This window comes from Necator americanus, chromosome X (assembly GCF_031761385.1).
Source record: "Necator americanus strain Aroian chromosome X, whole genome shotgun sequence".
Taxonomy (NCBI): domain Eukaryota; kingdom Metazoa; phylum Nematoda; class Chromadorea; order Rhabditida; family Ancylostomatidae; genus Necator; species Necator americanus.
Genome location: NC_087376.1, coordinates 28,517,511 through 28,531,873, shown reverse-complemented (window position 1 = coordinate 28,531,873; position 14,363 = coordinate 28,517,511). Strand labels below are relative to the sequence as shown.

The 14,363-nt window shown below is 36.2% G+C and overlaps 1 protein-coding gene across 2 annotated transcripts; it reads right to left on the bottom strand.

Annotated features, from left to right (window-relative positions):
• Nucleotides 1–60: 60 nt before the first annotated feature.
• RB195_025791 (uncharacterized protein) lies at nucleotides 61–13,948 on the bottom strand (the record flags this gene model as incomplete). 2 transcript variants are annotated; one of them, XM_064214081.1, is made up of 24 exons in its annotated part: nucleotides 61–189; nucleotides 369–458; nucleotides 1,108–1,250; nucleotides 1,624–1,732; nucleotides 1,888–2,014; nucleotides 4,838–4,956; nucleotides 5,049–5,128; nucleotides 5,193–5,286; nucleotides 5,567–5,689; nucleotides 5,756–5,860; nucleotides 7,859–7,924; nucleotides 7,983–8,118; nucleotides 8,187–8,286; nucleotides 8,428–8,496; nucleotides 8,571–8,666; nucleotides 9,952–10,083; nucleotides 10,162–10,223; nucleotides 10,280–10,479; nucleotides 10,998–11,198; nucleotides 11,352–11,440; nucleotides 11,835–11,963; nucleotides 13,555–13,696; nucleotides 13,754–13,858; nucleotides 13,913–13,948. In XM_064214081.1, 24 exons carry the CDS (start codon nucleotides 13,946–13,948, stop codon nucleotides 61–63), a joined length of 2,682 nt encoding a protein of 893 aa, XP_064069962.1. The 2 variants fall into 2 exon arrangements, with proteins under 2 accessions (XP_064069962.1, XP_064069963.1); XM_064214082.1 differs by lacking the exon at nucleotides 13,913–13,948 and having other exon boundaries at nucleotides 13,754–13,828.
• Nucleotides 13,949–14,363: the final 415 nt, after the last annotated feature.

The window sequence follows — 14,363 nt, the reverse complement described above, 5'->3', positions numbered from 1 at the left end:
AATGTGGAAATTTTAGGCAAAAATTGCCTTAAAAAATCCTTATTGAACAATTTTTCATTATTACAGGTTCAATTGTGACATTGAACATGATGCATTCTTTTTATCACGTCGCATTTTTCTGTATTTTCTGAAGAATCCTTGTCGTGTTGGTTGTCCAAGCGATAGCGAATCCGAGGTACTGGATTGGCCCTTAATAGATCTTTCGAATTATCAGTAAACACCTGTCATTGTTGGAGTCTGGATAAACACGTATTTCGCGTATTCCCGATAAAAACACTAATACGAACGTGTAAAAGAGTAATTTGGCCGATTCACGCTAATTCTCCTGAAAAATGCTTCATATCCTAACAGATCCGCGCAAATCCCACCTGTGATCTTCTCCTCAGGATAGGAACTCCAGTCATAGATGCTGACATTGCTCGAGACCTCTCGAATGGAGATAAATGCATGCTAGATGCCTAAATAGACAATTTTATAAACATCTTCACAATTATTGTCAATTTTGTGACTGATTTAACGACGATCTTTGATTCTTTTGCTTTTGAGATTTCGAACGATATCCTTGAGCTTCGTTAATTTTTGCAACTTTTCGCTCTTTTCCAGAAATAGTCTTTAGGCTGCAAATGATTTCTTTATGCGAGATTTTCTGTGGAAAAACATGGGTTGTCGAAAAATTGTGCGCCTCACAAGGTACATATTTCCAATTCTTATATGTATTTTTGAATTTTTATTTTTTTCCTTGATCATATTCCGATTTTTTGCTGTATAGAGCTCAGTTTTGAAAATCTGCAATATGAAATAGTTATTTTAAATGATAGTTAACAGTGTTTCGAGTGCAGTGCACATTTTCCCTGAGGGGATTTTAAATATTCGTAGAAGCGCTTGCATAGACTATGACCAGCACAAAAATCGAAACCGTTGTAAATGTGGAATTCAAAGGGATCGCTGCGTTGATCCATCTTAAACGAAGCGTTGTATACAGACAATATTGCCTAGAAAAATGAATAAATAAACAATTCCGTTGGCGAAAATCTCTCTTTTCTTTTCTGGATAAGTTGGACACTCATCCAAAACCATAATTGTATAATGAAAAGTTCGTAAAAATACCTCTCTTGCTGCTGTGGTTGACACCGGATCTATAGTAACATATTCGACTCTCGAATTGATCGAATTCGAACTAGAGGAGGAATTTGCGACCGCTGGTAATGCTACATCACAGTAATCCACACGACGACAACTGTTCGTGCTTTCTGGAATGTTTCGAGTGTTTTTCTCCACTTCTTTTTTCCTCTGGAGTAGATGTAGCACAAGATGTTCGGCTGTGATTTCACGATCGATCGATGGTTCGAAATCACCCCAGTGCTAACCAAGCTCCTCATCCCTTTGAGTTGTCGAGAATATGGTACCAGATTTCTCTGGTAGGATAAAAAAAAGTCATTCAGAGGGTGAGTGCGTTCATAAACATCAAACAATTCTGAATTGAAATCAAATGCGTAGGCGAATCCCTATAGAGATGGATCGACGCTGTGCACTTTTTACATTTTCCTTTTTCTTCCCTATGCACTATTTTTTTTTCAATTAAAAGTCCGTTTAAAAAAAAAAGAATACGAGAGAAGTACGTACGCAACGAATGCACACTGGTATCTGGCCTTGAATATCGTCTAGAAAGTGATGGTGAAGTGGTTCTGGCTGTTCGTTCCGATTCCAAAGAATCACCGGAAGTGCTCGCTTGCTGAATTTCCTTACAATAAAATGTGTAACGAATTTTTTCTAAAGATGATATTTGTAATGAAAAATGAGCCGACATTACTACATTACACATTATCAGGAAGAGTAAAGAGCAGAAAAGGAGAGTTACACAAATTCGAACAACAACAAAAAACATACTAATAATGTGTGCGAACTGGGCTGCCGTGGTAGAAGTATCGGTGCCGAAACTTTTGGTGGAGAATTTGTTCGTTTTCGGAATGAGATTCGAGAACGAGCATCAGATGAAAGCGATTCGCTGGATGATCTGAAGAATCTCATTTCAACACTTCCACAGACTTCACTACTTGAAATTTCCAGTAGCTTCTTTTCCGAGTGGGTATAAAGCTTATTACAGCGTTTTTGAACACATTTTAGAAAATATTAGCTGTTGTTGCTCATATCCGATAATGAAGAAATCGATGAAATTACCGACACTTTTTCTCTCCTTCTGGAAAAGTACACTCATTACAAATCACTGTAACCCTCCGTAGCCTTTAGAGATTCTTATCATTGTTTCCTTGGCTTTCTTCTGGACCTTCAACTTTCATCCTATTTTTTGATCACCTACGAATTACTATTTAAGATTATGAATACTTTCCCGAGTTTTTTGTTTCCTTCTTCTCTTAGAATCGAGCTTCCAATAGAGATAAGGTACCCTCACGATAATTATTGCAGATGAGCTTTTTCTTAGAGAAGTTGATAAAAAACATTTATATTATTTATTTATATATTTATTTTTATTTATTTATTTTTTTATTTATACATATCTACATTTACACATTTATATTTCCAAAAACTAATAAAAGTTTAGCTAAGGTGTTATAACTTCAATAAAAGGGTTCCTTTTACGTGACATAAGGAGTCATAGAGCAATGAGTGAAAACTTCTGCAAAATGAAAAACAGGTATCCAGGAACTCCGAAGATTCTGACCGCTTGACAAATTTAACCACTAATAATTCTACAATTTCATCTAAGGTTCTTCCGCGTTGTTTTCAGTAATGCAGACCTAAAAATCAGTTACACATTTAAAAAGGAGAAAACAAATGCTCATCGTGTTCCGGAAAACCAGAGAGTCCTCTGTTCACATATTGTTTAACAAAGTACGTTAAATACATACATACACAGCGTCAAAATCCACAAAAACAATACAATGCATAGAATTTTCCTGATGCTGAATTTATTACCTCGCGCAGAGTTTCTTTCCACGGATTTTTCATGCATAAGCAAATTTCTAAACAAATATGGAAAAAAGCAAAACTGCACGCCACTGGTCGTCACATTTGAAACTCATCGTTAATTGATGGTCTAAGATAAAATAAATATTTACCTCACTTATGATGCTTTGATTTATTCCATTAGTAGAAGAAATAGTTGCGCTCCGCTTGAAACAACTTCAGAATTCTTTTAAAAAAATAGTAAATGAGCATTAAAGAATGTTACATATACCCTGCTATAAAATGTGAATGTTCTATACTACATAATATATACCGTTTATTTTTTTCGGAATCCGTCTATGAAATTAAGCTTTGTTCTCAACATAAAATTGTGAATCTCTTAGTTAATTGTTAATCTGGAGTAGATAATAGAGGCATTGTCGCCATAAAAGAAAATGTCAAACTCCTAATTCACTTGAAGAGTTCGGAGTACGAATAATTCATGAAAAACTTAGGGGAAGAGGAACGCTCTCTTTTTCTGAAGAACCTCTTCTCGTCAAGGAAAATAGGAAAGGTCTGGGACGTTTTTCTATGCGGATGGGACAAATTTGTTCGATCATTTTCTAATGTGACACAGTACTATATAATATCTAACATTTCTAAAGTCATATTATCAAATAATTCACAAAATAAAAGTAGAAGAATTTTTTCAAACAGAAAATTAAGAGGAATGGCTTCATGCGAAATGCAACAATGCTCTTCCGTAAGGAAATTACTGCAACTTTCAGGTACCAAACTCGAAGGGAATTGTTATTTTAGTGAATAATTGTGGACAAATCCGTATTGATTTCTCAAGCGATTTCTTCCGGAAACGACGGATTAATGGACTCAGCAAAAAATTGTACTAAAATTTCCCTTAGTCTCCTTAATCTTCTTACGTTATCACTACACGCTCAAAACTGCAATCGAAGGATTTTCTCAATATCGTGAAGGGACAAAAAAAAATTAATTTAAAAGAGCAACACAATCAAGACTGACCATGAAATGTAAAGGGAATAAAAATCGAATAAAAAATTGTGACTTTGGACACTTTCAAATGTAAGAAAAAAACTATGAAGGCCTTAAATTGTATGCATTTCGCATTTTCGTAGTCTGCATTAAAGTCCTTTTTACAAACAATTTTCTATAATAAAAACATCCATCTTCCCCTCTCCCATATTACTGGGCGTATATAAATCGAATTGCAGGATTTTTTCTACATGCGCAGGGGGCAGTGGTAGTTAAGTTTCGTTCACCATTAACGTGAAAACGAATACGTTTCTCCTTTTTTTCCTCCTGCAACGCATGTTTCCATGTGGTTCTGGATAAAAAAAGGAGCACTTTTAGTTATGGCCAAATTACAAATGAGCTCTTACGCACTTTATGTCCAACAAATGAAAGCATTATTGAAATAAGGGGAACTCGATCGTGTCATGAATGAGAATCAGAAACAAAAATCACATAAATCCACCAAATATGTAAAATATTTCATTTCTTCTTTAAATCTTAACATTCTCTGCATCTTATTCAAGCACATAGTTGAAATGATAAATAAATAATTCTACAAGTGATTGTTACGAGTCTGAATCCAGGAACTCAGTGAACTCAGGTGAACTCCCAGTCACCTATACAACTGAACTATTAGTATAAATATAAAAATATATTATCACTTTTATTTTTTAAGTGCAGTTGAATATACAAATGTATAGGTACCGTTGCGGTATACTCAGTAATATGCTATTTTAATTACATACGAATTCGTTTATTTTTTTCACTTACTACAGCAGCGATTATAATCAATAACCATCAGACCATGAAAAATGTGTCTCTCAACTCCGCTGTTTCAAAAAAAAAATATTCATGAATTTACTTTAGTTCTCTGGTTTGAACATACCTTGTACTTTCAGAATATGACGTCGAATTCCGTGGCGACGTTATATGAACTACTGACGTTTGATTTATGCTCACTGATGACTTTTTCTGTTTCGGTTGTTTGATAGGCATCGGTAGTACCTAAAGGACAAGCTGCTCTTATTCGAGCAAAACTCGGTAATAAAAATAAATTAACAGTAATAAAAAATCCATGAAGAATATGTAAAATTAACCTTATGAAATGAAACATTTGACGCTCTTCTGTCGCTTTCTTTCAACCGATCTTGACCACGGTAAACTGCAGCTTCTATTCCTGAAAAAAGGAGTTTGGAAAAAAAACGAAACGGTTGAAATGTTTCAAACTTGTGCACGCTTACCATCCAGCGCTTCCAGCATAGGTGGCGATGCAGCTTTAACGGATTCAGCTGGACCACCTTGATAGTGATGTGTAGCACGTTCACCGTCGTACTTCTGAAATTCCAGGAAAAAAATCCAGGACTATGATCTAGTGCAAGTAAAGACACCAACGTTTACAGGTTTAACAATCCACAAACAGATGTTTTTTGTCGTTTCCAAATAATTTCATTATCGTATTTTTCGTCGTATTTTTTTTATTTATTAGTCGTATTTTTCTTAATTCGAATACACTTTCTTAAATTTCTTACTTGATTACATTCAGCACATTCCTCCAGTGCAAGAAATGTTCACAATGTTTCCGGATATAGAAATATACAACTTTGGTAAAACCTACCGAAAATGATCCTGTCACTGAGGCAGCCAACCTTCGAGCCAATACAGCACTTACACCTGCCCTTGGTTTTATCTGGATGTCTTCCCTGGGTCGTACTAGTCCTTCTGGAGGACTGTCTTCGAACTGCAACTCTTTTATGTAGGAGACGAAGAATATATCATGAGTAGAAAAATGCAAGCAACGGTTAACCTCCTTTTGAAGCCCTGTAGGCTCACATACTACGAGATCCAAGGAAGGAGGTGGTTCGTCGAAGTCTGTTATTGAGCCCGAAGTATCTCCTCCTGCTTCATTGTACTGAAAATATGACTGTACTTGTACAATGGTAAAAGAAAGTAAAGGAAGACTCCATCCGTTGAGATTTGCTTGTGCTTGAGAGGAAACGAGAAATTACAAACACTAGAATGTTCATATTACCTATTACCTATTAATGATAAAGTTTTCCTGAACTTTGTATGTACTCGCCTTCACAGAAATTTTACTTACTTGCTATGGATCTTTAGATTATTTTTGCACTTATTTTTTCTTCTGTCAAACATTAACATGTAGTATTCGAACAGGACTATTAGACGAATTTTTAGAATCTTCGAGAAATGATGACAAAACAAAAAATCTGGTAAAGATTTTAGCAACTGGAGGCAAACAAATGTTACTCTTGAGTCTTTCACAATTAGGACAGTGGGGCAACTGCAGAAATTGAGCTCTATAAAGAATAATAGTAGATAATAATAATTACCCAATTAATTTAACCGGCGGGTGGGTGTTACGGTCTAACGCGGCTATCCGCACCTTCGCCGACGAGTGTCGTCTTTAGGCATACCTGGGCCCATGCTGTTCGATCTTCAGCTAGAGCTCGCATAGAATCCACACATCTATCGCTATTCCACAATCGGCGAGGCTTTACGTCCCGAATGAACTGCCAGTCAACGTCAATTCTCCTCAGATCTTCCCTTACCACCTCCGTCCAGAAATTTCTTTTACGACCAGGAGGCCCTTTCTAGTCCTGGTAGAGGAAGCATCCTCAAGACAACTTGGACATGACGACCTCCTCATAACGTGTCCAAAGAGGTGAAGACGGCTTTCTGTCACTACTTTAGAAGGCCGGGCCGGGCAAGATGTAAATGTTTACCACGTGTCATCCGCCTATACACCACATGTACTTCGGAGTAAAGTTCTTCTTTATGGCACAACATCGACCTAAAGTAGCCTAGCTGTCGTCTAAATAGTCTTCTCTCCATGCACTCAAGCTTCGCCATCACTTGCGCAGCCCAAGTCTCCGATCTGTACAACATGATAGGCCGAACTGCGGGTACGTAGACTACAGCAGCTTGACTTTGTCGGCGATGGGGATCGACCATGAACACTTTGCCAGCGAGTTCAATGCCGAATTGCCTTTAGCGCTCTTTTGCTGAATACCTCTCTCGTAGTTGCCATCGTTTTCGGCGCACAACCCAAATAACAGAACTCATGCACAAGTTCAATAGGTTGCCCACCCCTCCCAGACATGTCTGGTACCAAATTTAACATCCCCGAAGGGAGGAAAGCCTTGTTTTACACTAGGGAGGGATCGAACCTCCGATCGTGCAGGAAGCGGAACTTCTAAGCGCTACACTACATTCGCCCCAGCAGTAATATTTCTCGGTAATTCTTGGAATCCGTGATGGATAGCTTCTTGTGGAGAGGAATTAAGATATCAAATCAGGTATCCCTTTGTCAATGTTTATTGAACAGATGGTCTTCGTCATCTCACAAATCCAAAAGGGGAAGAGATTTCAGCATATCTGCACCAACTCCATCGTCTCCGCCAGATTTTCCATCCTTCATTTTTTGGATGTGTACCAGAAGCTCCCAGTCCGTAGGAACGCCTTCTACCGCATTCACCATATAACAGTGCTGGTTATAAAGTTCGTACGCTTCCAATGCGTATACTCAAATCCCTGATTGTATTTAGTAAAACCAGGGCCACCACAAGCAGATAACGATCAGACTTGTATTCGCGCCCCTGGCCCATACTAATAATGATAAATAAAAACAATAATAGCAGGATTTCGAAATCACTATTGCATTCCTGGTATCCAAGGAAAATGTTCAGAGGTCCGTCTACACAGGTAGGATAATCACATGTTTGGAAACCGTGCTAGCTCAAATCAGGCTACTGGTTGTAAATAGAAATGCAAGACATAAAAATCGATTAGATCCCCAAAAACAAAACAAGACAACACTTTAGGATGCCAATTTGTTTTGCAGAAATTAACACATCCTCAAGATCGGAGCCACGTACATAAATGCACTTACATATGGAGTAGAGGAAGCGAATTGAAGAGCGCCAGTGCTTGACGATTTCACAAGGCTGATACGGTTCTATAGAAGAAAAATATAGGGAAATCTAGTTTTTTAATAGAACCCTTAAAAATATAACCATTCTGTTTCGCTGATTCAAATCTGATTGTGATTTTGGTTTGAATGATGAGATAAATTTCTTTGCTTTTCTCCAATTCTCGTAACGAGATTCCTCCAGTCTCGCTGCCTTCAAATCTCCAACAGATCGTCCTTTACTAAAAGAAAAGGTGACACGGTTCTCTTATTGAGGATAAGTTTCCCTCTTATTCAAGTAAATATAAACCTTGTTGAAGGTTTATCCATTGCATGCATTAGCGCCAGCTCCGATTTCCTTCTATACCCATTGTTCGGTGATCTCGTAAACTGTTTGTTCTCTTCATTTCCTATAACAGGAAATTGGAAAGTTGCCAGGAAATAAAGCGATTTTTGATTCACTCAAGGCAACGAAAAAAAACTCTAAAAACAAAACGAAAGTGTTCAAGAGTTAGGGAAGCTATGAAAACATTTAAGAAAAAAGTTATTACCTTTTCTTCCAAAGGAGGCTTGCTGCGCGTTGATATAATTTGGCAAACTTTTACGGTAGGTGACATTAGCTGAAAAGCGTTAAATATATTCATAGATGATTTATGAAACTGGAGAAATCCACAGAAAAAATCTAATTTCTTACCTTTCTGGTTTTCTAGTATACTGTCTTGATTTTGATAGTTCTCATAAGACGTAAATGATGGTTCGAAACGACTCGTTTTCCTTGATGATGTGTACACTATAAACAGTGCTAGACTATGCCAACTTAGAAGTTATCCAGAACATTTTTCATGTTGATATTAGAATTTTTCAAAAAAAAGTGCTTTTTTTATAGATACTGCCAAAGTTACTTCATTCACTTAAAAGAAGTCTGTAGTTTGCAAGAAGACAGAGTACACTTTTTAATATTTACTCTCATTTATCTTCGTTGAAAGGACAGAGAGGAAGCTTTTCCATCTCCATAGTGATCAGTTTACTTTGCTCCGGATGAAAATAGGAAACGTCGTGCGATTTCATTCCACTCCTTGCAGTTAATCCTTCCACTTTCACAAAAGACCCGAAGAGATTATCAGTATCTGTGGAACAGAGCTCCAATCTATCCTCATTAGAAATAATGAGCCAAAAGAGCGCTACATTTCATTTTGTTTTTTTTTCCTAAAATTGCTGGACATTGTGGATCAGTTCTCAGGAAAACTCCCTTTAACAACTTATATTCTCTACCTGCACTTAACTGTTCTTCTTTTTAAAGATTAGATAGAAAGTAATAGATGAAAGTGGTTTCTGTGGCAAAATCAATACCGATAACGTACATTTGTATGAACGATGTGGAAAAAACCATTTTTTCTTACTTTTCTTTTGTTTAAAGGCATCGATACCAACATGAAACATTTTTTTTCAGCGATAAAATACATTGGATAGCAAAAAAAGTATAACTACTCAAAGAAATTATCTCTAGCTGTAGGCTCCTATAAGTATGGAAACCATCGTCTAGAAATATCCAGATCTTTTTTGCAGCCAATGGCTGCCTCACCGCTGTGAACTACCCACTGAGAGATTTTTATCCCTGAAACAAATCCATGGATGAGCACAAGAAAGTGATCTTAATCTAGAATATATCCTCATGGTTTTCAAAAATAGGAGATCCCACTAAAACACTTTACGGATCTCTTCTCATCATCGCTGCATTTCTAAATAGCAATATGGTGCTGAGTTATTTGGAACCTCATCCATGCATACGTAAACGCATTTGGCGACAAAATGTGTGGATAAAATAGCATCTCCCACCACTCCAATCCAGGCTCAACGAGGGATCACCTCAGTATACACGTTTTTTTTTCTCTCTCTTCAAAAAACCCACTACTATGATTTACCATTAGTTCTACACAAATTTTAAAATGTTCGTGAAACTGAGTTTTCCAATCCTGGAGGAGCATTTTCTAATATGAAGAGAAGAAAAAACAACAGAAAATGTCCATCAAGAGTTTGTGTGAATCCAAAGAATTGAGGAGAAAAAACTTTTCTACATCGTTCCCTCTCCGAGCCTCCTCGTTCACGATCGAGTGTGGGCTTTGAGATGCTGTGTCGACTGATATTAACGTAGTTAACTGTCGGCTCATCTCTCCCAGGAGAAGGTTTCGTATTATGGTAAAATGCCACTGAAACAACTATTTCGAGGATTTTTAGTGAATCCGACGAGAAAGTAGCCTTAAAACAATATAAGGTGGAAAACTAACAAGAATTGGCCCTGGCAAGATTACTTTGGTTCTTAGCGAAAGCCGACCCCCCGACATGAAATCTAAAATATTGCATCGGAGAATTTCAAACCATAGAACACGATCAAGAATTCTCTACCCGGATTTTGATTTTTCCTTATCCAGATTAATTTTTCTTGAACCTCTTGCAGATTCTAGATTGAAGAAGTTGAAAAGTCCGCTGAGCGTATGCGAAAACTGTGACTCTGTATCCGCTTGATCCTTTCGTTTCGGGACCACAAATTCGGGCATCCAATCGCCTTCCGAACTCTTTTTGCTGAGATATCGATGTAGGCCTCTCTGAAAAATGAAGAATACTCAAGAGGATTACGATATTAAGAGCGAACTGAACGTATAAAACGAATATATACATGTTTTGAAGGGAAGTAAGAAGGGAAAATCTAAAAATATAAAGATAGAGCTGGAAGTTACATGTGAAATAGCGCTACTGCGATCCTATATGGTATTCGTCTTAATTTCTCGGAGTAGAAAAAACTGTGAAATCAGTGAATCACAGTGCTACTAGAGGATTAACAGCGCTTATGGATTATGAAGAATCCAAATTACTAAGTAAAAAAAGAGCTCTGAAAGACATAAAGTTTATAAGATCCAAAGTGGTGCAAACGTTTCAACATGTAGGCCTAAAACTCGTTGCTCGGTAGAATACTGGCTCTCGCATATGTTTAACATGTGTGACATGAACATAGTGAAGAAGATGCGAGAATCTATCACATTTTATTGAGTGAAACGAAAAAAAAATGCTTGCAACACATGTGATTCGATAAGAAGTTCCGAATATATTTATATGAACAACAAACCTCCATCATAGCTTTTGAAAGCATTCGTTGAAATGTTTCACTACGTGCGCACATAAATACAAAGCATTCATCATCGGTAGTTGATTGATTGGATTGAATAGTGATCATATTATTTGTATCCACATTAATTTTAGTACTATGAATATCGCAGAAGAGAAGAAGTTTTGGTGGTCTACCATGAACAACCGCTAGACGTGAATCCTAAATGTGTATGAAAATGATACGCATCTCGTGGATGACCAAAGAGTATCGAATGTTACATAAGCCTAGAGCTTCCAGAATTACAGCTATTGGAAGATCCTTCAATTAGTCGTCCCTACCCTCTTTTAAACTCATAAACGTAGTGCAACTCACATGTAGATGACATCGAACTTCCTTGAATAAAACCGGGCTGAACTCCGGTCTTTGTGGGGCATGTTGAAGCTGCATGTAAAAGCACGTGTCTGGAAGAGAATCAGTATTTGTTGACATAACATTAGCTTGGAAGTCACTTCCAACTTTATGAGGATCTTCAAAAAGTACGAAATGATGTTACCGTAGTAGAAACAAATACAACAGCCATCACGTTTTATATAGTTACTTACTGATTTTTTTTCTAATTAATTACAGAAAAGAGGAGGGAAAAATGAATAGAGATGCTACTCAGCAAGGATAGATAATTCCTATATAGGCGTAGATACGATAATCCAACAAACGAAACACTATTGACCCGCCTCAATTTTCCTCTTCGATAACTATGAACTCACCGCAATGCAGAATGAACCACAAATAAAACCACAAAAGACAAAAGAAAATGTTGCAGGCACATGGAAGCTTTGGAGGCAAGAAAAAACTCACTTGATCCACATGTTGACTTCAACCACGTTTCCCAAACGACAAGACTTTCCGGAAGACTAAAGGAAATCACAACGATATCCTCAAGAGTTAGTAAAGCAATAGTTTGAGTACATTTTTTCAATTCAAAACCTGAAAAATGAGGAGGTTTGGACTGCGAGAGATTGCTTTGAAGATCTCCATAAGCCTTAAATGAACCTTTTTACTCACCGTATTTCACTGTTGAGTTTTCTCGAACTATGTTATTTACACAAAATTTTGCAAAGAGCAATAATTCAAAAGAAACTGAAATCAAAAAACATGGATGTATTTTCTTCAGGAATCGACGTTTCCACACAATTAAAGTTGAACTAAACTCATGCAAAAAAAGCATTAAAAATTATTTCTTATGTCTATGAAACTCTCTGAAAAAGGATAAGCCTCATGAGAAGGAAAATCGCGACAGAAACAAATCTTACAACTATTTACTTCTTATAAATACAGGAAATAAAAAATTAACGAAATCAGTCCTGAAAGAAGGGTAACCTGGTGATACTGATTATTTTCATAAAAACAACACCCTTTTAGAAAATTTGGTTGCATAGCAATAAAAAATGAACTCGAATATGGTGGGAAACAGAAATTTCTGACGCGAACTTTCAAAACAACTTAAATGTTTGACACATCATCGGAATTTAAAATGGTTTTTTTTTTCTCAAAAATTAAGAGCAGGTTCGAATGTTTTTCTGTAACTTGAAGAAACTTCCAGAAAAAAGTAAGGAAAATGATATTCTTCAAAAGAGCAAGCAAATCGAAGAGAAACGTGCTTTTGGTAACGCTTAGATTTTACATTTATAGATTTTTATGCACATGAGTTACTGCAATTTCTGTGCATCCGTAAAATTCCGGAAGATTTTGTGGCAAAATCTTTTGTTTAAATGATCTGGTAATGTCTTCCCATCGTTGACGTACGTAACTCAGTATCACTCCAGCTGGCTTCATGGACTTTTTTTTAAAAGGTGATTGAATAAATAAAACCAAAGCGACCACGCTAGTGGCAGCTAACTTTTACATATTTCCTGAAATTGACAAGGAATTTTTTTGTGTGATTTAATTTAAACTTTAGAAAATGAACATGAACACAGAAATAATTTAATTACGACGAATAATTATGACGAAGAGGATTTCACGGATTTTTACCTCAGCAGACTCAAGCCTCTTAATAATCTTACTTGATTCATAAAAATTTGATGTGATAACTCTTTGCAACAATCAGATATGTTGCTCAACCAAAACCAGAGTAAAAAAGTCTCTTTGGGCACATTTCAAGAGTTTTTTTTTCAAAATAAGGGAAAGAAAAACATATTTGGAAATAGTCATAATTTTACTTTAAGGAAGGAAATTCACACAGTTAGCAAATTCGGAAAGCAAAAATATATTGATCTAGGCACTAGAAAAAGCATTTCGTTTTAATAATTAAGCCATTGGCCTTAAAAAAAGTCTGCAATGACAAAAGCCTGAGGTTAAAAGTAGATTTGATACAGTTTTGTTTAAAACTTTCGTAAAAAATGCGCTCTTGTCATAGTTAGGAAGAAAAAACAATGGAGAATAACAAGTATACTTCTAAAAACACTGTTACTATACTATATGTATACTTTTCGCTGCCTATATAAGAATTTCAAAGAGAATTTCAAAGAAAAAGAATTATAATATCATCAACAGAATCATTAGAAAAAATACCTACCACTTTCAAATCCAACATAATTTTGAAGAACAAGCGAAGTCTTGGAATTGTTGTTTAGTCGTTGCTTCTTTGATTTGTAAACATACAGGATTGCAACGCTAAGATCTGTTGGTTTCTTGCAAACTAAGTAACGTTTCACCCACTGAAATACGCCATTAAATAATTTTTTTATGAAAAAATTAGATGAGCATTTACTCACTTTTCCATTTTTTAATATTCTACCACTAGACTCGATACAAAGACCATTATTGTTGAGATCAACTCGCTCCCTCATAAAGAACTTTGCAAAACATTCAAATATGCTCTAAAGGAAGAGGGAAGGGAATTCTGAAAAAAAAAAGAATAAGTATTAGGACACCTTGCTAACATACTTGGTTTCTAGGAAAGCACGCATCCAGACAGAAGATAAGCAATCACGTTGCGTTTTTACACCAGTGCTTGAAGAGATCACGCTTTCTTCCCTCTATACTCACTTAAGTCATAAATTTTTGTTTTATTTTTTTTTCTTTTCTCAAATTTCAATTATGGACAAAAAATCCAGAAAATTGGTTTAAAATGCGTAGTAAAATGCGTAGCAAAGACCGGGCAGTGCTGCTCTTCAGAAGCAACAATAGAAGGTGGAAGGTTTGTTGTTGAGTAAAATTTGCTACAAAATCATAAACAAGCGATTACTGCGTTTTTGGAAGTTAAAACATAAAGGGTAACTGTTCAATTTGACTTTTAATAACTCAATTAGTGACAATATCAAAGAATTGATATAAACATCAACAATTTCCTGCAAAAAAAACACACCTCAATAACACCGTTGG